This window comes from Meles meles, chromosome 18 (assembly GCF_922984935.1).
Source record: "Meles meles chromosome 18, mMelMel3.1 paternal haplotype, whole genome shotgun sequence".
Classification (NCBI taxonomy): Eukaryota; Metazoa; Chordata; class Mammalia; order Carnivora; family Mustelidae; genus Meles; species Meles meles.
The window spans coordinates 59,067,558-59,093,327 of NC_060083.1; the positions used below are offsets into that span (position 1 = coordinate 59,067,558).

The 25,770-nt window shown below is 59.6% G+C and overlaps 2 protein-coding genes across 5 annotated transcripts in view; one reads left to right on the top strand and one right to left on the bottom strand.

Annotated features, from left to right (window-relative positions):
• Positions 1-15,553, top strand: part of ITGB4 (integrin subunit beta 4) — a 30,749-nt gene extending 15,196 nt beyond the window's left edge. The window contains exons 19-41 of one of the 4 annotated variants that reach the window (XM_045984430.1): positions 1,011-1,044; positions 1,224-1,415; positions 1,709-1,812; positions 2,089-2,147; positions 2,279-2,302; positions 2,744-2,892; positions 2,990-3,169; positions 4,018-4,166; positions 6,781-6,985; positions 7,219-7,373; positions 7,756-7,936; positions 8,080-8,217; positions 10,102-10,284; positions 10,374-10,505; positions 11,635-11,859; positions 12,430-12,666; positions 12,806-12,964; positions 13,361-13,510; positions 14,093-14,281; positions 14,366-14,521; positions 14,605-14,769; positions 14,863-14,973; positions 15,090-15,553. In XM_045984430.1, coding sequence (XP_045840386.1) covers positions 1,011-1,044; positions 1,224-1,415; positions 1,709-1,812; positions 2,089-2,147; positions 2,279-2,302; positions 2,744-2,892; positions 2,990-3,169; positions 4,018-4,166; positions 6,781-6,985; positions 7,219-7,373; positions 7,756-7,936; positions 8,080-8,217; positions 10,102-10,284; positions 10,374-10,505; positions 11,635-11,859; positions 12,430-12,666; positions 12,806-12,964; positions 13,361-13,510; positions 14,093-14,281; positions 14,366-14,521; positions 14,605-14,769; positions 14,863-14,973; positions 15,090-15,229 — 3,417 coding nt within the window. In that variant the 3' untranslated portion in view covers positions 15,230-15,553. The remainder of the gene's footprint in view (positions 1-1,010; positions 1,045-1,223; positions 1,416-1,708; positions 1,813-2,088; positions 2,148-2,278; positions 2,303-2,743; positions 2,893-2,989; positions 3,170-4,017; positions 4,167-6,780; positions 6,986-7,218; positions 7,374-7,755; positions 7,937-8,079; positions 8,218-10,101; positions 10,285-10,373; positions 10,506-11,634; positions 11,860-12,429; positions 12,667-12,805; positions 12,965-13,360; positions 13,511-14,092; positions 14,282-14,365; positions 14,522-14,604; positions 14,770-14,862; positions 14,974-15,089) is intronic. The other 3 variants (XM_045984431.1, XM_045984432.1, XM_045984433.1) reach the window with 3 other exon arrangements.
• A 115-nt stretch (positions 15,554-15,668) lies between these two features.
• On the bottom strand, positions 15,669-21,351 carry GALK1 (galactokinase 1). Its single transcript, XM_045984434.1, has 8 exons — positions 21,136-21,351; positions 20,051-20,240; positions 19,470-19,589; positions 19,156-19,291; positions 18,849-19,030; positions 16,208-16,358; positions 15,951-16,113; positions 15,669-15,866 (listed from the first exon to the last, which is right to left on the bottom strand). The coding sequence occupies exons 1-8, from the start codon at positions 21,298-21,300 to the stop codon at positions 15,795-15,797; spliced, it is 1,179 nt and encodes a 392-aa protein (XP_045840390.1). The 5' UTR covers positions 21,301-21,351; the 3' UTR covers positions 15,669-15,794.
• Positions 21,352-25,770: the final 4,419 nt, after the last annotated feature.

Here is a 25,770-nt window from a genome sequence, read left to right on the forward strand (position 1 = left end):
ACCTCCCACCAGTGTCCCCCCTTACCCCAGGGGCCCCACTCACCGGAGGGCCCCACCCCACCAAGGTCCTCATAGGTGACAGAGGCCAGGTGACCTCACGTCGTCTTTTTTTTTTTTTTTAAGATTTTATTTATTTATTCGACAGACAGAGATCACAAGTAGGCAGAGAGGCAGGCAGAGAGAGAGGGAGAAGCAGGCTCCCTGCCGAGCAGAGAGTCTGATGTGGGGCTCGATCCCAGGACCCTGGGATCATGACCCGAGCCGAAGGCAGAGGCTTTACCCCACTGAGCCACCCAGGCGCCCCGACCTCACATCTTCCGCCCAGCTCTAGTGGCCTCCCCACCCCAGCCCTTCGCCTCTGCCAACCATCAGCGGCCTGGACCTGAGACGACTTGTTCTCAGGTCAGGCACATGCAAAGGGCCCGTGGGAGCCAACAGGGAAGAGAGGGCCTTGCCCGCCAGGAGCTGATCGTCTCATTGGGCAGCAGAGCTAAAAAGGCAGGAAAGCATGGAGGATGGCCCAGCACAGAATATGAGTTGTAGGAACAGAGAAGACACCATGTAGTCGCCCCAGGACTGTGAGATATTAATGTGTGTTACAGAGGAAAAAGACATCTACGATCAAATACATTTGAGAAAGAGGCTGCTTCTCTGCAGGACATCTCAGAGCCTTTGATCTAGTCGTATGCATAGCGAAACCCTAAGAGGGGCCTGGGGAATGACATCGGTGCTTCTCGAACGGGTTCAATCATAGATCCTTTACTTAAGAGACATTCTGGCAGGACCAGGGTCCCATGGCACAAACTTTGGGAATCCTCTGCCCCCATCACCCTCTGTAGTCACCCAGTGTGCTCACACCTAGATCCCTTCAACTTCCGAGATATCCTGGTGCCTGGGGAAGGCACTGTTGCCCCACTGGACCACTGGCAGGGAGAGGGGGGTAGCTGGAGGGGCTTGGTGGGCTGAGGCAGCCGTCCCAGCCCTCATCCCCCTCCACCCCTGTCTTCTAGGCTTGCCTGGCGCTTCTCCCTTGCTGCAACCGAGGTATTGGCCCAGCACCCGTGGGGGCAGCAAGGGCTCTGACTGCCCCTTCTCCTGGATAGGGTGGAGGGGAAGTAGGGGCTGAGTCTGGAACTCAGGCAGGCGGTCTGGGGTCCCACCCAGAGTGGGTATGGCGGGGAGGGTCTAGGGTGAGGCCCCATGCGGAGGACCCCGTCCTGCAGGTCACATGGTGGGCTTCAAGGAGGACCACTACATGCTGCGGGAGAACCTGATGGCCTCAGACCACCTGGACACGCCCATGCTTCGCAGTGGGAACCTCAAGGGACGGGACATGGTCCGATGGAAAATCACCAACAACGTGCAGCGGCCCGGCTTTGCCAGCCACGCCTCCAGCACCAACCCCACAGAGCTGGGTGAGGACGGGAGCTTGGCACCATCGCTCCCGGCAGTGTCCCTGGGGCTTGGGGCCTGGGGCCCAGGGCCCATTCCCCACCGTCCCAGGGTTCCAGTCACAGCATTCCTGTTCTCTCTGGGTGTTGGGTGCACGCAGGGGCTTCGCTTCGACCCTTCCTGATGGGGCTCTGGACCTCAGGATCTTGGCCCACCAATTCCCCCGCCCTCCACCATCTTAGCACGGCTCCTGGAGGATCTCCCAGGGTGCCTGCCGTGCGGGGGGCTGATGACCCCCATCCCTGCCTGTCCCTAGTGCCCTACGGGCTGTCCCTGCGCCTCGCCCGCCTTTGCACTGAGAACCTGCTGAAGCCTGACACACGAGAGTGTAACCAGCTGCGCCAGGAGGTGGAGGAGAATGTAAGAGCCAAAGACGCTGATCTCCGGGCGCAGGTGTGATCCCGGGAGAGGGAGAGCGGAGGGAAAGCTGATGTGGAACCTGGATTTTTCCAAGTAGGAAAGAGGGGCTTCCCTGACATGTGCCCGGCCTGGGGTCATGCTATGAATGTTTCCAGAAGGGGACAAGGCAATGTGCAGGCCCCTGTGCATGTCCCCGGCCAACCATGCCCATGGGGCCTGGACTGGGTAGGGAGGCTTACGCAGGGCCCCAGCCTCACGCTTCTCCTTGCCTGGCAGCTGAATGAGGTGTACCGACAGATCACAGACTCTCACAAGCTCCAGCAGACCAAGTTCCGGTGGGTCCTCGGGGCCCGGGGAGGGTGGGGGGAGCTGCCCAGACTGCCCACTCTAGGGGACACCCCCCAAGTAGGGCATGGCTGCACCCCAGACACTGTGCAGCTCAGAGTCCCCTCTTGGTCCCCCACAGGCAGCAGCCCAACGCCGGGAAAAAGTGAGTTGAAGGCGCACAGGTGGGGAGCCCCAGGTCAAGGGCCTTGCCCCCCAGTTACCCGGTTACTGAGAACTAGAGCCCGGATTTGAACCCAGCCTGTCTCACCCCAGCACCCGCATCCACAGCAACTGTTCTGTCCTGCTCCTGCTCCTGAGAGCCCGCCTGAAGGGGGCTGGCTGGGAGGGTCTAGGGAGGGGCCCATTTCGTAGATGAGGATCCTGAGACTCCAGGGGACAGAGTGGAATGACTGAGGCTCAGGTGAGGTGGGGGGACCAGCCTGGGTCACCAGGACAGCCGGGTTCCAAAGACCCTGCACTTTTTACTGCCAGGCATCTTGTCCCACGCTGGGGAGAGGACAGGCAGGAGGGTGGGGGACAGGGGGCAAGTGCCAGTGTCGTGGGTGGTCTGACATCCCCACCTAACTCCCCGTCCCCGCCCCAGGCAGGACCACACCATCGTGGACACGGTGCTCATGGCGCCCCGCTCCGCCAAGCAGGCCCTGCTGAAGCTGACAGAGAAGCACGTGGAACAAGGGTCATTCCATGAGCTCAAGGTGGCCCCAGGCTACTACACCCTCACGGCAGACCAGGGTAAGTGGGCAGGCTCCCCGCACTGCTCCCTTGTGCCTCCTACCCCGCGGGGACCCCCTGGCCGCTATCTGACTGCCCCCCGCCAACACCCACCCAGATGCCCGGGGCATGGTGGAGTTCCAGGAGGGCGTGGAGCTCGTAGACGTGCGGGTACCCCTCTTCATCCGGCCCGAGGACGACGACGAGAAGCAGCTGCTGGTGGAGGCCATCGACGTACCCATGGGCACTGCCACCCTCGGCCGCCGCCTGGTGAACATCACCATCATCAAGGAGCAGGGTAGGTCAGGGCAGAGGGAGCAGGGGACATAGAAAGGGGGCTCTGGGAACCCTTGTTCCTCCTGGTATCTGAGCAGAAATGGGGCCTGGCCATGTGGCCTCGGCAAGTCACTTAACCTCTGTGAGCCTTGGTTTCTCCATCTGTAAAATGGGCACCAGGCTCCTGAGAGGTGTATGTGTCTGTTCATCGCTGCACAGTGTCTGGTCGTGGCACTCACGAGGGAGCTTCTGTTCTAACCGTTGTAGGGTGCTGGGTCTTCCCGAAGCTGCCCTCGTCTGTCCCCCTGTTCTTCCGCCCTTCTGGCCTCCGAACTTCGGAGGTTGAATGAATGTCCCTAGGATGCCAGGACAGCAGACAGGAAGGGCTGTGGGAGTTGGTTTTACCCACGCCCATCCAGAGGGGAAACACAGCACTGTACAGGCGACGCCCTCGTTCCTTCCCTACCTGCTCCTCGGGGAAGCCCGGGGTGTTGATGACCATCCTCCCTGCATCCGGGCGGCCTGCAGGGCCCCTGAGCCCTCCTGCCCACCTGCTCCAGCAAACACAGGACTCCGTCCTGCTCTGCCCCGTTCCTCGGTCTCGGGGCCTCCTCTCTGGCTGTGCCCCTGCCTGGCCTCCTTTCTCTGCCCTGAAATATCCAGGATGCCAGTGGGACTCTGTTCCAGCCCCCTTGCTCTTCTCCAGAAGAACTTTCCATTCCCTTGCTCAGCTATCCCCAGAGGGCAGTGGGATGAGGAAGGATGGGCAGACTCCTGGAGTCGAGGCCAGGCAGGGCCAGAGGGGAGGTGGGTGTTGAGAAGGGGCCGGGGCCCGCCCGGTCGCCCTGACTGCCGCCTGGGTCCTTGCAGCCAGCGGGGTAGTGTCTTTTGAGAAGGCCGAGTACGCAGTCAGCGGTGGGGAGCAAGTGGCCCGCATTCCTGTCATCCGGCGCATCCTGGACAATGGCAAGTCCCAGGTCTCCTACCGCACGCAGGACAACACTGCCCAGGGCAACCGGGTAAGTCTCCGCCGTGGGGTCAGTGGCATCTCTGGGGGGGTCCAGCGAGTGTCTCGCTCCCCGAAAGGGCCAGTGGTGCCTGAGGTGAGTGAGGCCCCATCATTGCCAAGGACATGTCTAGATCATTCATGTCTCCTTCCAACAAGCCGTCGAGGGTCTCAGGGCTGCCAGACCCTTCAGACTGAAATGGACTTCTCCATCTGCCCCAATCCTGGGGCTTTAGGCTTCTTTTTTTTCTCCCCTTAAGATTTTATTTATTTATTTATTTATTTGAGAGAAAGAACGAGCAGTGGGGAGGGGCAGAGGGAGAGGGACAAGCAGACTCCATGCCAAGGACGGAGCCCAATGCAGGGCTCGATCCCAGGACCCTGAGTTCATGACCTGAGCCGAAATCAGGAGTTTGATTCTTAACCGACTGAGCCACCCAGGCGTGCCACCCCGCCGCACCCCAGGGCTTTGGGCTTCTTGAGGTGGGATCAGAGGCCACATGGCCCCTGGGCAGACTCCCCAAGGAACTGTCTCGGTTTGCCTGGCAGGCCCTCCCAGGGCCAAGAGCAAGAGGCAGCCCTTGAAGGCAGGGAGTGCCTGGCAGTCGGGCCCACGTCCCCTCTGTCACAGGCCCGAGTCTCCGGGAAGAACCAAACCCAGGTGTTGCGTGTGCTCTCTTGGCTTCCAGGTTTGTGTTTTTGAATTTATTATCAACATGTACAAGCTAAAAATATGTACACCAGCAACTGACTCAGCGGGTAATAGAATGTGCTCTCCCTGGGCCCACAGGCCTGTTAGGCAAACGCAGGGGAGCTTGTGCGCTCGGGCTTGGGCTCCAGCAGCCTGGCCACACCCTCTCCTGCCTTTGATTCTACGGAACAGTTCCCATCACCACTCCCGTGCTCCCAGTGAAAGTTCCAAAGAAGAATTGTAGGCCCGTAAGTTTCACCGAATACACCATATTATCTAAGAGATTCTGGCAATCCTGTTGTGCTTTTATAAAGATACTTGGTATTTATGTGTTTTTAGAAACATTATTATTATTCCCCAACTTTTTATTTTGAAATATTTCAAGCCTGCTGAGAAAAGACAAGACTAATAAAATCAACACCAATTTACCCTTTACAGAGAGTCGCCAACTAATACTGGTTTTCGCTCTCTCCTTCCCTATAAGATGCCCGTACCTAGACACAGAATTATGCGTGGATGTGTATCTCTTATCTGTAACCGTAGAGACCCAGGGAGAGAGAGTTGTGTTCCATTTCATTTTGTTTGATGAACTCAGAGTAAGCAGTAGAGGGGCGCCTGGGTGGTTCAGTGGGTTAAAGCCTCTGCCTTCGGCTCAGGTCATGATCCCAGGGTCCTGGGATCGAGCCCCACATCGGGCTCTCTGCTCAGCGGGGAACCTGCTTCCTCCTCTCTCTCTGCCTGCCTCTCTGCCTAGTTGTGATTTCTCACTGTCAAAAAAAAAAAAGTAAGCAGTAGACATCATGTAGGCTCCTGCTGAGAACAAGGCTATGCTACACAACGTTGTCATCACCAACTTTAAGAAAGCTCACATTGTTGCATTACCTAACAATCAGTCCATATTCAGATCTCCCCTTGTTCACCTGTCCTCACAATGTCCTTGATAGCTCTTTCCCTCCCCGCCCCCAATCCAGGAAACAGTCAAGGATCTGGCATTGCATTTTGTTATGTGTCTGAAGTCTCCTTTAATTTGGTATAATTCTCCTGCTTTGTCTTTTGTGACTTTGACGTTTGGAAATGTTCTAGCAGGTAACTCCTGCTTTCCTTAAATTTCCTTGCATTTGCCTCTTGCTGGGCCTGGACTCGAAATGTTAGTTTGCAGCGCCACCTAGTGGTCGCAGAGCACCCCAGTCGCCGCTGATGGGCACCATCTGTGTTTGTACACATGCTACATTCGCGTTCTAGAAGCTCAGGAGAGTTCTGATGCTTGGAATGAAGAAAGGCACCTGGGTGGCTCAGTCAATTAAGCATCTGCCTTTGGTTCAGGTCATGGTCTCAGGGTCTTGGGATTGAGCCCCGTGGCGGGTTCCCTGCTCAGCAGGGTGTCTTCTCCCTCTCCCTCTGACCCTACCCCTGCTTGCACTCTCTCTCTCAAATAAATAAAAGCTTAAAAAAAGACAAGAAAAGAAAGAGGAAAGCTGGAGCTGAGGGAGGCATCCTACCCAGAAGGCAGGGCCTGGGGCTTGGTGGGATCCCAGACTTCAGAGCCACGTTTGGGGGCGGGGGTTCCTCCCTCCCTGGGTGGAGCCTGCCAGTGTGGGACTCTCTGTATCTTCACATCCCCAGCTCTGGGTCTTGGTTCAAAGCTCAGCTCTACCACAATTACTTGTGCAAACTTGGGCAAGTTTCTCCACCTGTGTGTGCCTCGGTTCCCCATCTGTGAACGGGGACAGTAGTAGCTCCAATTCCCAGGGCTGCGGGGTCAAATGAGCTCATATTTGCAAAGTGCCCGATGCATGGGGCGCGTGGGGGGAGCAGGCAGGTGCTGTAGCAACATGAGCCATTTCGTGTCCACGTGGGGTGGTGGTCTCTGTCGGATACACAAGATCGGGGTGGAGGGCCTGGCCTGACCCTGACCCTGACCCCACCCCACTCCCAGGACTACATCCCCGCAGAGGGTGAGCTGCTCTTCCAACCTGGGGAGACCTGGAAGGAATTACAGGTGAAGCTCCTGGAGCTGCAGGAGATGGACTCCCTCCTGCGGGGCCGCCAGACCCGCCGCTTCCACATTCAGCTCACCAACCCCAAGTTCGGGGCCCGCCTGGGCCAGCCCCACTCAGCCACCGTCACCATTGGGGACCCAGGTGCGCCGAGCCAGGGATATGGTTAAGCAGGTGCAGAGGGAGGGCTGGTGGGGGGGCTCTCCACGGAGGCTGCCAGTCTTGGCAAGTAAAAATACAGGTCTGGGGGGGCAACTGTCCGCTGAGTGCTGGTGGGCAAGGGTAGGGAGGAGCCCCCTGGTGGTGAGGGGGGGTTCTTACCTCCATCAAAGGGGGTGGCTGCGCTGGCCGCCCTGCTCAGGCTTGGCTCCCTACAGACGAACTGGACCGGAACTTCACAAGCCAGACACTGTCATCATTCCCTCACCATGGTGACCTGGGCGCCCCACAGAACCCCAATGCCAAGGCTGCCGGGTCCCGGAAGATCCACTTCAACTGGCTGCCCCCTCCTGGCAAGCCGACAGGGTACAGGGTAAGGTGGGAGGCAGAGGGGTGTGGAGGGGGAGGCCTGGTATCCGCCAGGGACGTAGGCCATCTGAGGCCAGAGGGCCCCTGAGGTGGCGGAGAGGGCATGCTTGGCCCACCGGGGACAGGGGGAACCACCATCTGCCTGGGGAAGAGGAAAGACCCGTCCCTGAAGTTTTCAGACATTTGCCCTCCTTCCTGGAATGCGGCCCCTCCACCCACCCCGGAGACACCCCAGTTCTGCCGTAGCCCTGTTGCGTGAACCTGGCAAGTCACCAACCCCTCGGTGTCTCATCTGCACAATGGGACGATAAGAGCAGGAGGTCCGTGGAGGGACGAGCCGCTCTGGCCCTTGCCGCTCTGCACTGACCCGTTCCCCCCGGGGGCAGGTCAAATATTGGATCCAGGGTGACTCTGAGTCCGAAGCCCACCTGCTCGACAGCAAGGTGCCCTCAGCGGAGCTCACCAACCTGTACCCATATTGTGACTACGAGATGAAGGTGTGCGCCTACGGGCCCCAGGGTGAGGGCCCCTACAGCTCCTTGGTGTCCTGCCGCACACACCAGGAAGGTGAGGACTCACCACCTGTGTCTGTCCCCGACTACCCTGATGCCCGGCTCTGCCCCCCTTCTCCCAGCACGTCCCAGAACCCGGCCCTCCCTCTGCTGCTGCTGACAGCTTTCTTCCTGTACTGCCCCCCTCCCCTGCCCCAGTACCCAGTGAGCCAGGGCGGCTGGCCTTCAATGTCGTCTCCTCCACCGTGACCCAGCTGAGCTGGGCTGAGCCGGCGGAGACCAACGGTGAAATCACGGCCTATGAGGTCTGCTACGGCTTGGTCAACGAGGACAACCGTAAGGACCTGGACCCCTCCAACCCCCCCCCCCCGGGACTGCAGGAAGGGGAGGGGAGAAAGAGCAGGAGGGCGGTCACGGCATCCCGGTGGTCCACTCCCACGGTTGCCTGAGGCATCATCAGGTTTGCGGTCAGGTTTGGGCTGGTCGTATCCCAAGGCCAAGTGCAGAAGCCAAGCGCAGAAGTGCACAGGGCAGGTGGGGACAGGAGGCGTGACGCAGATATGCAGTGAGGTCACAAGATCAGGGGGGCCTTCCCATACAGGGAACCAGGGTGCCTCATTTTCACACGGTTCTCTTGGGGCCAAAGAAGAGTTGCCAGACTTAGCAAATAGAGGATACGCTGAGTTTCAGATAAACAATTTTTTAATCCAGCTTATGTAACATTTTACTTGGCCACATCGTTATTTCCTCCCAGGCCTGGAAGGGAGGGGAGGATGGGCAACCCCACCAATTGCCAAGACGAGACAGTGAGGGGAATCGGTTCCACAACCACCTGGTGCAGGGACCTCTTCCTTGTGCCCTCGCTTCTCCTTGGTCCATCCCAGGGATGGGGAGCTCACCATCTCATACGACCTCTGGGCCTTAACGTGGGTCAGGCTCAGCACTCCCGGCGCAGCCCCGCAGGGCGGAGAGCCGAGATATTATTCCAGACGTCAGATTTGTTGCTCTTTAGCAGCCAAGCAGGCTACACACGGTGTCACCAGCTGCGTCCCACCTTTGGTGCATCCTGGGTTTCTAACCCACCCGTGACCACTATTACAGAGACACTGTTACACCTCTAATCCCAGGAGTGATATGTATCCTGTCGAAAGTTCATTTCCGATGATTTCAGCCATGGCTTCAGCCTGCTGAGGTCTGCGCTGGGTCCTGGAATGTGCCAGATGGCCCGCCTGGCTGACAGGGATGTGAGGGGTGGGCCGAGAAACGGTGCCCACCTTGGCAGCTAGAGACCTCCCCCGGGGCTGAGAGGCCTCCACCAACCAATTTTTTTTAAGCACAGTTGTTTGCTAGGGGCCGACACCAAGCTTATGAGGTAGCCATAAGCCTCCTTTGGACCTCTTTGGAGACAGGGACCTTTTCTGGTCTCCAGTCTTTTGTGCCTTCTCTGGTTTCCCGGAAGACTTCCAGCAGGGCAGACCCCTTCATTTTTATTTTTTTTTTTTAAGATTTTGTGTATTATTTGACAGAGAAAGAGCGAGAGAGGGATTATAAGCAGGGAGAGTGGGGGAGGGGGAAGCAGGCTTCCCGTTGAGCAGGGAGCCCGATGCGGGGCTTGATCCCAGGACCCCGGGACCAGGGCCTAAGCTGAAGGCAGATGCCTAACAACTGAGCCACCCAGGCACCCCATGGCAGACCCCTTCTTGTTGGCCCTGGACCTAAACCCAGAACTTGCCCTGAGCTACAGGGGTCACGTTCTCCTTTCTCCACCCTTCTAGGTGCTCGTGGGTTAGGGTAAGGGGACCCACGGCCGCTATGGTGGGTGTTGGGCCATCTCTGCCCTCAGCACCTGGGGTTTGGTGGTGGGCAACGAGGCACAGGTGCCCTCACTACCTGCTGGAATGTGTGTGGTGTGGAGGTGCCCTGGACACAGGGCCATCGCCAATCAGTAGAGGTGACATCGAAGCCACCTTGAGTCTTGTCCTGGCTCTGCCACTTAAGGATGAGCCCTTCAGAGAGTCGGTGACACTTCTTGACACCAGTCTTGCCCAGGTTCTCAGGGTTTGGCGTGACCCGGGACTCCTGCAGCGGCTTGCTCCCGGCCGTGTTCCCTGTGCGCTCTCTGGGAAGTAGAGAGCCCACACAGGGGGCTGCTGCATCAGAGGGGGGCTAGGCCAGGCAGGAAGCTAGAATGACCCGTCTGAGGCGCTCTCCCTGCCCCAGGACCCATCGGGCCCATGAAGAAGGTGTTGGTGGACAGTCCCAAGAGGCGGATGCTGCTCATTGAGAACCTTCGGGAGTCCCAGCCATACCGCTACACGGTGAAGGCGCGCAATGGGGCAGGCTGGGGCCCGGAGCGGGAGGCCATCATCAACCTGGCCACCCAGCCCAAGCGACCCATGTCCAGTGAGTGGGGGCGGGGAGCAGAGGAGGGGGGCAGGCGGGACAGAGGAGGCCGGGGCTGGGGCCCTGGCTCACCCTTCCCACTCCTACAGTCCCCATCATCCCGGACATCCCCATTGTGGACGCCCAGTGCGGGGAAGACTACGAAAGCTTCCTCATGTACAGCGATGACGTTCTACGCTCCCCTGCTGGCAGCCAGAGGCCTAGCGTCTCCGACGACACTGGTCAGTGGGTCTGGGATCCGTGACAGGAAGTCCCCGGGAGGAGGTGGGGCTGTCACTGGTGTCCAGAGAAAGCGAAGGGGCCAGTGACCACTGGGCATAGAGAGCAAGACTGGAAGGCCCTCTCGGTTCCACACGGGTATCGGCAGAGCCTGCCACTTGGCGGGTGCCACGCTGGCATGGGGTACAGAGGGGACAAAGCCAGCGTGGCCCACAGGCAGTCGTGGGCACATCTGTGTATAAACACAGGCCAACAGACTTGCTTGGGCGCATGGGCACACAGGGTCGGCCGGCCCACGCACACGGGCCCATGCAGGAACACAGCCTCGCACCTGGAAGGCTGTGCCGTGGACTCAGGACATTCGGGCCACCTCCCAGGGACAAGGCCGTTTGGGACGGGGCAGGCATGGCCCCCTGCCCTGCCCTCCCTCCTGACTCCCTGCAGTGCGGGATAAAGGGCCCTGGGCTGGCCTCCCTGGCACTCAGTTTTAGCGCGGCTCTGCTGTGGGCCATCAGATGAACTGCTCACCCTCTCTGTGCCGCAGTGCTCTGATCTGTAGAACAGGACGCCAGTCATACCGTGCCAGGAGTCACAGTCCTCCGGGAGTCCTGCTCTTCCATCCTTGCCCTGGCAGGGTTGAGCTTGGGCTTAAGGAACTCAAGCCCAAGGGTCGTGGGGGTTTTGAAGCCGTGAGAAAGGGCAGCAGGTATGAATCAGGTGCCCAAACTCAGGGGCTAACTCTACCTGGGACGCACTCTGTGGCTTCTGGAACTGTCCCTGGGAGGCAGGCAGGGGAGAGGTTACTCTCTCCGGTCCACAGTTAAGAAACCGAGGCTCCAGCCAAGAGACCTCCCAGCTGGCGACAGAGCCAGCGCCACCCCGGGGGGGCGTCTTGCCTCACCAGCCGCAGCCCCGGCGGCCCCGGCTCCCACGGAAGGGCTCCTCTTCCGCCGCAGGGGCCGAGGGTCCCGGCCGTCGCCCGCTGCGCGACCACCCGCGCCCCTCCCGCGCACTCGGATTCCGGAGAGCCCGAGGACCGGCTCACGTCGCTGGCCTCCGCCCCGCCGCGCCCCCTCCCGCAGCCGCCCGCAGCCGCCGGCGGTGCCAACGCGGCCCTTCGTTGTTCCCAAGGCGGCGGCTGGAAGTTCGAGCCCCTGCTGGGGGAGGAGCTGGACCTGCGGCGCATCACGTGGCGGCTGCCCCCGGAGCTCATCCCGCGCCTGTCGGCCAGCAGCGGGCGCTCCTCGGACGGCGAGCCGCCCCGCGGCCCCCCGGACGACCGCGCGGACGCGGAGGCGGGCACGGGCGGGGAGGGTGGCGGCCTAGCCCGCGGCGCCACACCCAGGCCCCCTGGAGGTGACGGGCTTGCCCCGACCCCGCACCCAGCTAGGCACGCTCGTTGGGCCAGGCTGCCCAGGAAGGCTCCCCACCGGCCTGGGGAGGTGCCACCGTGCCAGGCCGACCCCCAGAGCCAACCGACCCCCCCGGGGCAGGCATTCGGGCTATCCTCAAAGCAGGACTGCCCGCAGGAGTGTACGACTTCAGAAGTCTGTTGTGTCCAGGGGACAGGCTGTAGAACCCAAGGAGACCCCTCAGAGGCCTGAAGGGACACAGGGCAGACATTTGCCACCCCACCCCCCCAAGGCAGGGCCAACTGCAAGGTCTCCTAGCTGGTGTCAGCGACCCTCAGACTATGCACACCAGCATCCTGAGCGCCAGGGGACATGGGTTGCAGGAGCCTGTGTGGCCCCTTGGAACCCCACCAGGAACACAGACCTTCTGTCCCTGGTGGCCAAGGAAAGCTGGGTTTCTTTTTGCCACCACCCCCACATAGGTAATCCTAGGAATTCCCAGGGCTACAGCCTGCCCCACAGGGCTCTGGGTCCCGTAGAGGTCTGCCCCCATGACCCTGCTCTCCTCCTGCAGAGCACCTGGTGAACGGGCGGATGGACTTTGCCTTCCCGGGCAGTGCCAACTCCCTGCACAGGATGACTGTGGCCAACACCGCCTACGGCACCCACCTGAGCCCACACCTGTCCCACCGGGTGCTGAGCACCTCCTCCACCCTCACCCGCGACTACCACTCGCTGACCCGCACGGAGCACTCCCACCCCGCCACGCTGCCCAGAGACTACTCCACCCTCTCCTCCGTCTCCTCCCACAGTAAGTGTCTGCCGCCAGCCCTGCGTCTCCTCCGGACCCCTCTTCTCTTCCAGATCCAGCAGGCTCGGGATTCTGTTCCCGCCGCCCGTCCTCCAACGCACCGTGCCCGCGCGCTCACTCTTGTTTTGTCCTGCCGCAGGCCTCCCTCCCATCTGGGAAGAGGGGAGGAGCAGGCTTCCGCTGTCCTGGGCCCTGGGCCCCCTGAGTCGGGCTCAGATGAAGGGGTTCCCTCCCTCTGGGGACTCACGGGACACTATAATCCTGGCTGGGCAGCCAGCAGCGCCCTTTCGGGACCCAGGTAGTACAGGGGTGGCCATCCCGTGTCTCCACAGCTGTCCCGCTCCATCTGTCATCCATCTGCTCATGGCAGCCGCGGCCAGACCCAGCATCTCACCCTCCATTCCATCCCCATCAGTGCTGATGTCTCATACAGCCTCTGTTCTAACAGGGGCGCTGGGCTGGGGGAGGAGATGCACCAGGCCAGTGGGGGAGGGCCATCTCACCGTGCTCACCCTCGAGCCCACAGCCACTCTGAGATGGGCGGGAGGGTCTGGGTGGCCTGGCCAGGGTGTGGCAGGGTGAGCGAGCTGCCAGGCCAGTACCGAGCAGAGACCTGACAGCCCAGGGAGGTCAGGGGACAGAGGTCCCGCCCAGGGAGCCCCACCACAAACTGACTGTGGCTTCCGGTCTTCAGACCCCCGCTTGGCTGCCGGCGTGCCCAACACACCCACCCGCCTGGTGTTCTCAGCCCTGGGACCCACATCTCTGAAAGTGAGCTGGCAGGAGCCACAGTGCGAGCAGGTGCTGCAGGGTTACAGCGTGGAGTACCAGCTGCTGAGCGGCGGTGAGGCACCCCTGCTGCTGGCGGGCTGCGGGGCTGATGTCTTGCCGGGCTCGGCTCGGGGTCGGGACACTCAGGAGCATCCGGCTGGATAGGAATCCCTCCAAATCCCTCAAACACTAATGATCCCCACCAGACTTCAGGAGAGACTCTCTCTTCCATGCTCCTCACTGCCCTTCATGGCCTCCGCTCTCCGGAGTTCTCATCCACCTCCCTGGGCCTCTCTCCAGGTCATTCCCTCCGCTAGGTTTTGCCTAACAAGGCTTCACTGGCCTAGGGGACCTAGAGCCTCTGCTGGCATGGGAGGTGGGAAGTGGAGCTTCCCTGGGAAGACAAACTCACGGCTGCATGACTTGGGCCCATCAACAGCCAGAACAGAGTGGGATTTTAGACTGCACTCATCCCTTGTATAGTGTACAACCTAAACAACCAACCATACCGTACCAGGCTGATCCCACCTGCCCCCAAACCCCAGCTACTCCTGGGTGAGTGATGATTAGATCTTGGTGGCAGCCTAGGGAAGGTGTGGGATCAGGCCGGGGGTGGGAATAACACTGCTCCCCTGTCTCCCACCCCCACCCGCAGGGGAGCTGTATCACCTAAACATCCCCAACCCCAGCCAGACGTCAGTGGTGGTGGAAGACCTTCTGCCCAACCATTCCTATGTGTTCCGTGTGCGGGCCCAGAGCCAGGAAGGCTGGGGCCCAGAGCGCGAGGGTGTCATCACCATTGAGTCACAGGTGCACCCCCAGAGTCCACTCTGCCCCCTGCCAGGTGAGCTGCCTCCCCACCGCGTGGCTGTCCCCATGAAGTCTCCTACGGACCCAGACACTGACATCCTTGCTCTGCTATGTCCAGGCTCCACCTTCACTTTGAGCACACCTAGTGCCCCGGGCCCACTGGTGTTTACTGCCCTGAGCCCAGACTCGCTGCAGTTGAGCTGGGAGCGGCCACGCAGGCCCGATGGGAATATCCTTGGCTACCTGGTGACCTGCGAGATGGCCCACGGAGGAGGTGCTGCCTGCCCCCAGGTCAGGGGTGGCCAGGGGAGGGATGGAGAGGGTGCTGCAGAGGCTTAAGTCATCTTCCCTGTCCAGAGCCAGCCACCACATTCCTGGTGGATGGTGACAGCCCTGAGAGCCGGCTGACCGTGCCGGGCCTCCGAGAGAACGTGCCCTACAAGTTCAAGGTGCAGGCCAAGACCACCGAAGGTTACGGGCCAGAGCGCGAGGGCATCATCACCATTGAGTCCCAGGACGGAGGTAGGGTGGTCTCACCCCTTCTTAGCCCCTGCCCCTTCTCTGGCCACCTCTTCTCTTGGCCTCATCTCTGACGGGCCCATCTGCCCATGCCAGGCCCTTTCCCACAACTGGGCAGCCACGCTGGGCTCTTCCAACCCTCGCTGCCAGGCGAGTACAGTGGCATCACCACCACCCACACCAGTACCACTGAGCCCTTCCTATTGGGTGAGTTACTGGGCAGGGGATCCAGCTCTCCTTGCGGGGAAGTGGGGGATACAGAGCTCACAGAGCAGGAGAGGCAGCACCCCAGGCAGAGTCCTTCAGTGCGTCCTCCCCTGCAGATGGACTGAGCCTGGGGACCCAACGCCTGGAAGCAGGTGGCTCCCTCACCCGCCACGTGACCCAGGAGTTTGTGAGCCGGACGCTGACCACCAGTGGGACGCTCAGCACCCAGGTGGACCAGCAGTTCTTCCAGACCTGAGCGCCCCAACCCTTACCCACCCGTGTGCGGGAACCTGGGTCCCCACCCCGCCTCCTCTCCCTGGCTCTGGCTTGGCTCCTCCACCCGTGGACCCCTCGCGGCCCAGCACACCCCAATGCTGACCACAGGGCCAGCGCCTCTGGCTACAGAGGACAGAAGGTTGTCCTCTGGGAGGAATAAAGGGCACAGAGGTCCCAGAAGGCCCTTCTGGCAGCGACGCCCCTACCCCAGGCCCAAGCCCATTTGCACGTAACCAAAGAGCTGGAACCAGCATGACAAGGCCCCTGCTTTGTTCCACACTCAATAAAAGATTTTGCTACCGGTTGGCCCCGCCCGGTCCGTTCTCGCAGGGAATGCTTGCACAGCGCGGGGGGAGCGCTTCTGACGTGGCACCTTGGATACCCAAGCACACACCCACCTCTAGAGGCAGGCAGGCGGGTCAGTGGTGGGAGGCACAAGTTTATTGAGCACCCAGATGCGGAGGGCAGGTGTCAGGGGCCTGGAGCTTTGTGCCTTGCTGCCTGGCAGGCCCCATGCCCACCGGGTGCCATCCCCGGGGAAAGCCTCACCAGCGCAGCACCTTGGCACCATCGGCCGCCTGAGAGAGGTAGAAGGTGGGGGTGCCAGCATACTGCTCCTGCGGGAGAGGTGGGGGGGGTCTCAGCACAGCATGGCCCGGGGAACCCTCCCCTCCTACCCCTGCGCGCCGGCGCCCGCCCACCTGTATGTGCTGCATGGCTTGGGAGGTGGAGGCGGCCTCCAGCAAGGTCACAGTGCAGCCGCCAAAGCCACCACCAGTCATGCGGCTGCCGTAAACCCCGGGTGCAGACAGCGCGGCCTCGACCAGCTGGTCCAGCTCGGGACAGCTCACCTCGTAGTCATCCCTGGGGAGAGGACCGAGGACAGGGAGGGCCTAGCACAGCCCCGCCCCGAGGCTTAGCCTCACCCTGGGCTATCGGGGCACCCCGGGGTCCTCACCTGAGCGAGTGGTGGCTCTCCACCATGAGGCGGCCAAAGGCTCGGTAGTCCCCGCGGCTCAGGGCGGCCGCCGCCTGGGCAGTGCGCCGAATCTCACCCACCACGTGCCGCGCACGCCGGAAGCCCTCCTTGCTCACCAGGTCTCTGCCAGCTGGGGAGGGAACAGGGTCAGCGGACCTGCCACCCACCACCTCTGGGCCCCTACCGACGTGGGGATGGGGGCGCCAGGCGGTGGCCTGGGGGTGGGAGGCTGGGGGCAGGCTGCAAATTGGGGGACCTCATTCGGACAAAGCTGTGCACAGAACCTTGTGTTGGTGACTCAGGTTTGGAGCCTCCCCTGGCCCCCGACTATAAAATGTCATTCGGTGGGGCGGGGGGAGGCGCCAGGGTGGCTCAGTGGGTTAAAGCCTCTGACTTTGGCTCAGGTCATGATCCCAGGGTCCTGGGATCCAGCCCCGCATCAGGCTCTGTGCTCAGCAGGGAACCTGCTTCCTCCTCTCTCTGCCTGCCTCTCTGCCTACTTGTGATCTCTCTCTCCCTCTGTCAAATAAATAAATAAAATCTTTTAAAAAAAAAAAAGTCACTCGGGGTGCAGCAAACATTGAGAGGACCCACAGAGAGCCCCCCTCCCAGCAGGGGGCCTGGCGCACAGTGGGTGCTCAGTAAACAGCAGGGGAAGCCCCAGACCCTTGATGCTTCCAAGGTGAGGGGAGCACATGGCTGCCTCCCCGAGCCCAAGGCAGTGCAAGCGGGAGAAGAAATCCTCCTGCTGCCGTTTATGCTGGAGCACCAGGGAGCCTCCACTGGAGAGGCTGGGGCCCCGGAGCCGGGGTGCAGCCCAGGCACACATCAAGCCACAGGGCACACCGGCATCGGGCTGTCCTTGCCAGTTCATGCCGAGGTGGGGAGAGCAAGCCAATTCGGTAGGGGCAGCCCTGACGGCCAGAGGCTTTGCTACTGAATTCTGAAGGCCACGTCGGTTTGGGAGCAGGCAAGGGTTTGGAGTTGAACTGGGTGACCAAAGCGACCACCCTGGGCAGAGGTCCTGAGCTGGGAGACCCAGGCACCAGGAGCCAGACAGCAGCTGCTAAATACTCAAAATCCATGGTGTGGGGGGAGGAAGGCATGGAAGGGACAGAGATGGGAGAGGAGAATGGGACGGGGGACATAAGGACACAGAGGTGACCGAGGTCTCACATAGGAGTGACAAGGGTGAGAAATAACCGGCAAGAGGAAGTAAGGGAAGCCTCTAGGGGAGGAAGGATGCAGAGTTCCACTGGGAATCAGGTGGAGGCTCCGGAACCAGAGCTGGAAATGGGGGGAAGCTCCAGCCGGGCGAGCAATGGGCTGCAGGCCCCAATCCCAGGTGGCAGCGGCAGCTGAGAGGATTGAGAAGTGAACAAAGACGACAAAATGGGCCATAAGCATTAGGTCTCCCCCCAAGACTGGCACAGTTAAGAGGTTCAATTTTCAAAGAGAAGAGAACTGGCCGTGTTTCCAAGCAGGAGAGGAGTCAGGCAGGGCACAGGAGTGAGGCAAAGGAGGCCCTTTCGCACAGGACTCTGGAGAAGGCAGAGGCAGCATTGGGGTCCCCAGGGAGGGAAGACCCCCCCCCCACGAATGGTGGGGAAGGTGTGCAGTGGAGAGGAGGGACGCCCAAAGTGTTCCAGCATGAAAACCTCCGTCAAGGTCACCTGCAATGAGCAGGCGGGGCAGTTCTGAATGGGACAGTTCACCAAGGAGAAGGACAAGACAGTCCCCCAGGGCTGGCCAGCGTCCTGGCAATGGGCACCTGCACCCGGCCAGGGAGGGCGCAGCTCCCGAGGCTAGCAGCCTGGCCCACAGCTGAGAGTATGGGCTGGGGGCTGAGCTGCCCGATTCGAGGCTCAGCACTGCCTCATCCAAAACACGCAGAGTAGTAACGGCCTCTGCTCCACAGGGTACGGCAGAACGAGGGGATGTTGATCTCAGCTTCAAACTATCAAATATACTATCTTCCCGGCCACATGTATCAGGAGCCTTTCAGATACATGCACCTTTGGACTCTGCAATCCTGCTCCTCTGAATCCAATCCTAAGAAAGTACCGAGAGAACACGGAGACCCTTGCGTATGACACCGATCATCACAGCGTCATGTGCGATCATCGGCAAATGGTCACGTTACGGCACACTCGCGGGCCGAACTTGTTTGTAGCTTTCACAGGCCTGCTGATGACATGCCTCTGCCGGCCCAGGTAAAGGTTCTCAGATAATGTTAGAAAAAGAGAAACAGGGCACCTGATTGGCTCAGTCGTTAAGTGTCTGCTTTGGCTCAGATCATGATCCGGGGATCCTGGGATCAAGCCCCGCATCGGGCTCTCTGCTTAGCTGGGAGCCTGCTTCCCTTCCTCTCTCTCTGCCTGCCTCTCTGCCTATGTGTGATCTGTCTCTCTGTCAAATAAATAAAAAAATCTTAAAAAAAAAAAAAAAAAGAAAACAATATGAAGATTTCAAGCAGCCCCGCTGAGGTTGGAGCCCAAGTCTACAAGGTTGGGGGAGCGGGCAGAGCACAGCGGAGGTCCCTGGAGATGAGGGGTACATGGCAGGGTCAAGGGCACACGGAGGGCCCGGCAGCCCCATAGGGCCCCCAGCCAGCTCTCACCCTCTAGCTCCTCCAGCCGCACCTCCCGAAGGCTCTCCTTGCCCAGCGCCCGGGCCACCTCTTCACACTGCCGCCGCCGCAGCGGGTACTCGCTGGAGCCCAGGGAGTGGCGGACATTGGAGTTGGTGATGAGCACGGCCAGCTTGGGTTCTGACAGCGGCACCAGGCTTGTCTCCAGGGACCTGGCATTGAGTGGGAGTGAGGAAGAGGACAAGCCCGAGGGTCCGCGTGCCACACGAGCCAGGGGGCCATGCTCCACCCAGAAGCTCCTGATGATGGGGGGGAGGGTGCAAGGGGAGCCCCTGACCTGCAGTCAATGAGCAGCGCGTGGCCTTTCTGCCCCAGCAGTGCGATGAGCTGGTCCATGATGCCACAGGGCACCCCTGCGAAGTTGTGCTCGGCCCGCTGACACACCTGAGCCCGGGCAGCTATGGACCCCGAGTCTGCGGCACAGGGTGACATGGGGAGGCTGGAGCCCAGGAGGGGGGTGTGTGGGGTGGGAGCCATGGGAGCTCCAGTGACACTCCAGGGAGGTTCCCCACCCCCTTCCTGAAGCCACAGCAGAGGGGAGCTCTGCCAAGCAGAGGAGGGCTGGATCGGGGGCTGGGGTCTAGGAAGTACCTGGGCAGAGCTGCTGCAGGAAGGTGTACGTGGCCACTTCCAGGGACGCGGAGCTGGACAGCCCACCCCCCAGGGGCACGGAGCTGACCACCACTGCGCTGAAGCCAGGGAGGGGGGCAGCTGGAAAGAACGGGTGGTGGTGAGATGGACCGCCTGGGAGGACAGGCCGGCAAAGGGCATGTATTTTGGCATGAAGAGAGGTGACTGCCTGATAGCTGCTTCCAGGGACAATTGTCAGAGGCCACCGTGGGCCCAGCACCCTTCATCCTACCCTCCTAAGTTAAGCTACTTAACCAGCAGCTGAGGTACCTGACGCACAGTCTTCCTCGCTCTCCTCCTGGTTTAGGGCTCTGGAGGCCAACGGGCTAGGGGTTTGAATCCTGGCTCCTCCCATCATCTAATGGGCAGTTCGGGGAAAGTTCTGGAACCTCTCTGGGCATCAGTCTCATCATCTGTACAATGGGGGATACTCTCCTCCTGCAAGCTACCGGGGGGTGGACTAGATGAGCTAAGGAGCTTTGCAGCTGAGAGGTGGTGCTCTTAGCACTAGTGTGAACTTGACCCTGGCCTCAGCCCCATACCTGGGTAGTGCTGAATCACTCCCTTGACATAGTTGGCCCAGCGGGGGGTTCCGGGCTCCAGTGACCGCTGGGCTGTGGGCAGCGGAAACTGCAGCCGTCGGGGTTCATCAGCGTCCTCCGAGGTGGTGAGGAGGGAGACAAGGCCATCCGCCCGGGGGCTGCCCACCAGCACGGTCACAAGCTCCAGCGCCTGGCAGGAGAGACAGGGAGTATGGAAAGCTTCTGCCTGCTGACCAGTGAAGGAGGCTCCCTCCCATACTAAAGTTCTGAAGAATGAGAGGTTTCAGTCCCTTGGAGGCTCAACAGGAAAGGAATGGGGGGTGTTTCGGGGAAGAACCAGAGTGCTGAGTTGGTCCTGGGGGCTTGGATCCTGCTTCTGTCTCTTCAGAGGCAGGGCCGGTGCAGCAGACGCGCAGTCCTGGACTCTGCCCTGAACGCGGGCTCCCGGCTATGGGGCAAAGGGGAGGAGAGCTCGGAAGGTAGAGAGTCAGAGGAGCTCCAGGTGATGCCTTGCCATTGTGGAGTGGTCTCAGGTGCGTGGAACCCACTCACTTGCCAAGCTGCACCAGGTGGAAAGGGGCCCAGCTCTAATCGCTGCCCCAGGAAGAACCAGCTCTGTGACCTTGAGCAAATCACTAGCCCTCTCTGGGCCTCAGTTTCCTCCTCTGTAAACGGAACCGGCTGGGCCGGGAGCTCTAGGGCTAGCTTCCTCAAGTCTGCAGTCGGGGCCCCCGGAAGACAGAGCCTGAAGCGTCCCCTTCCGCATGCTCCGTCGGGGCCCAAGTCGAGGTGGCTCCCAGATGGATGGCGAGGATCGCCAGTCTACAGAGCGCGGGCTAGAGCGACGAGGCGTCGGCACACCCCCTCCGAGCTTACTTCCTCGCGGATCCCCGCTTCCTCCCTTCCAACGTGGGAAATACCCCATCCCCGGGTCTCTCCCATATGCCCGTCCCCCAAACTCCGGGGAGGATGGCTAAAGTTCGGTGCGGCCGCCCAGCATCCATGCAGGGACTAGGCACCTCCCCGCGCGCCGCAGGCCGGCCCTGCCTCGGGGGAGGCTCGGGGCTCCCCTCCCGGCCCCTCACCATGGGCAGCACCAGGCCCTGGTTGTAGTCCGTGTGCTCCCCGATCAGGTTGACCCGGCCGGGCGCCGACACCGCCAGCTCGGGCTCGGCCCCGAACTCCTCCCGGAAAGCTCTGCGGGCCTCGGCCAGCAGCTCCGCAGCCTGGGGCTGTCTCGAAGCGGCCATGACGCCTGCCCTGCAGCGAGGCCCGGTCGGCGCGGGATGCTTGGGGCGGGGCGGCGGGGGGGGGGCGGTGCGCATTCCTGTACGCGCCCCCCGCCCCCTCCCGGGGCTCCTCCCGCCCCCGCCGAGCCCGGCCCGCCCCGCCCCGCCTCCTGGCCCCAGCCACCTGCTGGGGCGCTCGGCCGCGTCTCCCCCCGACGCCCCCACCCGGCTGGCGGCGGACTTTGCGAAAGACCGGCGGGTGCCCAGTAGAGCGGTATTGGCTGGACTGGAAGACCTGGGCTGCCCTTCCCCGACCCTGGCGCCGCGTTCTGTGCTCCCCACACCGGCCCGTCCGTCCACCCACAGCCTGAGCTGGGGAGCCCGCATCCAGCGGACCTGGATTTCCCAACGGGCTCTCCTAGGTCCTAGAGTCCTGCCTCAGTGCGAGGGCGTCAGACCCTGATCACGAGTCTCCGAGAGGGTCCTGGCACGCGGTGTAAATTGAGATCAAGAAAGCCAAGTTTGGTGGTGACCAGGGAGTCGCTTTCTACAGGCCCCTTTTCTAGACTGGCCCCGCCGGGATAGCTGTTAGCCGTGGAACTGAAGGAGAGTGGCAGTGGCCAGCCTCTCCCGGAAGGACCGAAGGCAGCAGCCCCTCTGGGGCGGGATTGTGGGCCTCAGCAGGTGCTTCCTCAGTCCTGAGCCTGGGATGCAGAGGCTGACACTCGCCACTTCCTCTTTCACCAGCCTGCATCCTGAACCTTTAAGCGGGTCCCAACCCCCACCTGGACACGGCTCCGCGGTTGCTCGGATTTGAAGCCGCGGGGCAGAAACGCTGAAATGTTAGCAGCCTGTTTGGGACGAGGGTGGGGGCTTTGTGGAGCGTTGTGGCCAGGGATAGAGCTTGGGATCTGCTCAGGGGTTTGCCCAAAATGCAGCACTGATACTCTTACCGTGGTGAGCACCAGTAGAGCTTAGAATTGTTGAATCTTTATATCCTGCGCCTGAAACTCGTGTAACACTAAGTGTGACTTATGCTTCAGTTTAAAAAAATGCAGCTCTGAAGACTTCCGAAATAAACATGGGGGTAAATCTTTGCCACCGTGGCTTAGTCAGGGGCTTTTTAGATGTGACACCCAAAGCACAAGAGACAATAGGAAAACAGATAAGTTGCGCTTCATCAAAATTAAATACTTTTGTGCCTCCGGGGGCAGCATCGAGAAAGCGAACGGGGCACCTGGGTGGCTCAGTTGTTAAGTATCTGCCTTCTGCTCAGGTCAGGATCCTGGCATCCTGGGATCCAGCTCCTGTAGCAGACTCCCTGCTTTTCCCTTTTCCCTCTGCCCCTCCTTTTCCCTTTGCCCCTCCCCCTCACTCGTGCACTCTCTGTCAAATAAATAAAATCTTGAAAAAATAATAATAGGGGTGCCTGGACCCTCTCCCCCTGTCTGCTGCGCTGCCTACTTGTGTTCTCTATCTCTGTGTCAAATAAATAAAACCTTTAAAAATAATGAAATAATAATAATAATAATAATAATAGGGCACCTGGGTGGCTCAGTAGTTCAGCCACTGACTTCTGGCTTGGGTCATGATCCCCAGAATCCCAGGATCAGGTCCAGCATCAGGCTCCCTGCTCAGCAGGGAGTCTGCCTCTCCCTCTGGCCCTCCCCTCTCTGTGCTTTCTCACTCTCTCTCTCTCTCTCTCAAATAAATAAAATCTTTTAAAAAGATTTTTAAAAGAATAATAATAAATAAAATTGCCTGTGGTGATGGTTGTACGTCTCTGTGACTATACCAAACCCACTGAATTTTATCCTTTGAATGGGTGAATTGTATGGTATGTGTAGTTTATCTCAAAACTGTTTTTAAAAACTTTTTTGGGGGGGGCACTTGGGTGGTTCAGTCAGTTAAAGGCCTTTTGATTTCTGCTAAGGTCATGATTTCAGGGTTGTGAGATGGAGCTCTGAGTCAGGCTTCGCACCAAGTGGGAAGTCCGCCTGAGATTCTCTCCCTCTGCCTCTGCCCCTCTGCCGCTTGCCTGTGCGCTCTCTCTCTTACTCTCTCTCTATAAAATAAATAAAGCTTTAAAGAAAAAAAAAAAAACCTTTGGGAAATACAACGATTCCAAATTTCATCTGATGGCCTGTTTCTTTTGAGCACTCAGTAAGGCATTTTTTGGCATAGGCAAAACAAGACAAGAGGATGAGTGGCCCTCGAGGCCGGGTGAAATGGGATTAAACGCACAAACCACGCCTTCCAGTGGGCACCACTCTCGGAGAAGCAGTGGTCAGCACTCCTTCTCTGTGAAAGCAACTCTGTGAATCCTTTACCCGCCTGAGCTTTGACATCTCACAGTTCTCCGCCCAGATCTCTGCCCAAATCTCTGACTATCTGTGTGATCTGAGATCTGTGTGATTTCAGGCAGATGACTGCACCTCTCTGAGCCTCAGCCTCTCACCTGTGAAAAGGGGCTAGTGATTGTCGTGGTCAAAGAACCGGATGAGCTTATCTTCAAAGAGGGCCCAGCCCAGCACCTGGCACTTAGTAAGCACAGAATAAACGGTTGCTGTTATCATCAGTCATCCATTAATTCATCAGATATCATGGACTGTCCTGTGCAATTGGCCAGATAAAAGATAAAAGGTGCTGGTACTCTCTGGGAGGGGAAGACACAATCTGGCCCCCTCTGGCTAAGGGCTCTGCAGGAGGAAAGCGCTCCTCGAGTGAGGGCTCGAGAGGAAGGCTCCTAATCCCTGTGAGGCCTATACCCTTTTTTATTTCCATTGTTTCAGTTTGGTTGAAAACGCATCCATTTGCCCAAGGTTCGTTATTTGTATTGTTTTGGTTGTGCTTGGAGAACTTGGCTTTAACTGAGGGCCAGTGCTCCTGTTTGCTCGCCGATGAACTCTGAAACATTGATTTTTATTTGGAAGATGTGTTTACTCTCAGTTTTTGAGTCCCATCTAGCATGTTACATGAAATCTGTTCAGAAGGAAGTCTGCCCCTGACTTTTCACCCCCCCTCCCATTTTCCCGGCCAGATGTGACCGCACTGGGGGGAAGGTGGCACCTTTGTGGGGACACTGCATCCCCAGCCCAAGTCTGTCCTCTGCTCTGCTGGCTGAAAACTCCCCAGTATCAGCGCAGCCAGAAGCAACTGTCTCGCAGGACTGAGGCATCATGATAGAATTCCCAATGATTCCCACCATGGGGATATACTGTCCAGTGGTGGGAGCCGCAGCGTACCAGCCAGAAGCCCAGCGGCTGAGGCAGGCCTAGAGGTCGCTGACACACATTGGTCCAGGCCGTAGCGACAACTGGCTCCTGACTGAGGACAGGCCCTCTGGAGACGCCTCTTCTTTGCTGGAGTCCATGGCTGTCTTCATGCCCACTTCTTCACGCGTGGGTCCTCCCTGCTAGACCCAGTTTTTCATGCGACTGAGGTCTCTGGGCTCCCTGCTGCTCTGGTTCCTTGGTTGCAATGACAGCCTGGTTCCCTGATGGGACTTGGGTCCACATCTCCCACTCCAATATCTACAGACCTCGTCTCTGAAAATCCAGATGGCTCACCCTCTCATTCATTCTGGGAGCTTCTTTTTGTGATTGTTCCCGGAGGGTCGACCTGTCTCCTGATTTGGACCCCCTTTGCCCTTCAGCGATATTAATGATAACAGTTTCCGTAATATTGCTACTACTAACCTCGAGCTTTGTGGTCAGCCCTGGTATCAGGGCTCGTGATCAAAGCCCAGTATCAGAGCCCGGACCATGGCGCTGGTTGTTTACTACCGGGCTGTGCTCTGATTGGTCAGTGCCCTTGACTTCTATTGTCAAATATTTTTGGTCACCAGGCTTTGCACAGATTATTTCATTAAATCCTTACAAGCCTATTAGGTAGTAACTGTTTTTGTTTTTTTTTTTTAAGATTTTATTTATTTATTTATTTATTTGACAGCGAGAGAGATCACAAGTAGGCAGAGAGGCAGGCAGAGAGAGAGAGAGAGGGAAGCAGGCTCCCCGCCAAGCAGGGAGCCCGATGTGGGACTCGATCCCAGGACCCCGAGATCATGACCTGAGCCGAAGGCAGCGGCTTAACCCACTGAGCCACCCAGGCGCCCCCAGGTAGTAACTGTTTTTACTCCCGCTTTTACAGATAGGGGAGCACAGATGGGTGAAGGAACTCATCTCAATGGGAGAGCTGGGTCTTGAACCTGAGCCCAGCTGCTCCTGAGCCTGTCCTCTCAGCCACCACCTGTCCCCCGGAGCATCCTAACCAGCCTCAGCTTCTGCACAGTAAGGTGTGAAGACATAAAGCTCGGATTGAAATAAGGGATTGTGGGGGCGGGGGGAGGCAGCTGCTCTCTCAGACCACAGCAGCCCCGGTTTCTACACGGAACACTTCCAATTCGGAAGCCAGGGCAGGACCCAAAGCTCTTGGGAATTGGGCTGATTCTTTGCCCCCCTCCCCGTGCCAGGAGCAAATCCAGCCGGCTGT

Excerpts from the sequence above, each read along its gene's own strand:
- GALK1 (XM_045984434.1), bottom strand. The coding sequence starts at position 21,300 with ATGGCCGCTTCGAGACAGCCCCAGGCTGCGGAGCTGCTGGCCGAGGCC. Across the intron at positions 20,241-21,135 it reads AGGGCCTGGTGCTGCCCATG|GCGCTGGAGCTTGTGACCGT; the intron begins GTGAGGGGCCGG and ends CTCTCCTGCCAG. Across the intron at positions 16,359-18,848 it reads GCGGCTGGAGGAGCTAGAGG|CTGGCAGAGACCTGGTGAGC; the intron begins GTGAGAGCTGGC and ends TTCCCTCCCCAG.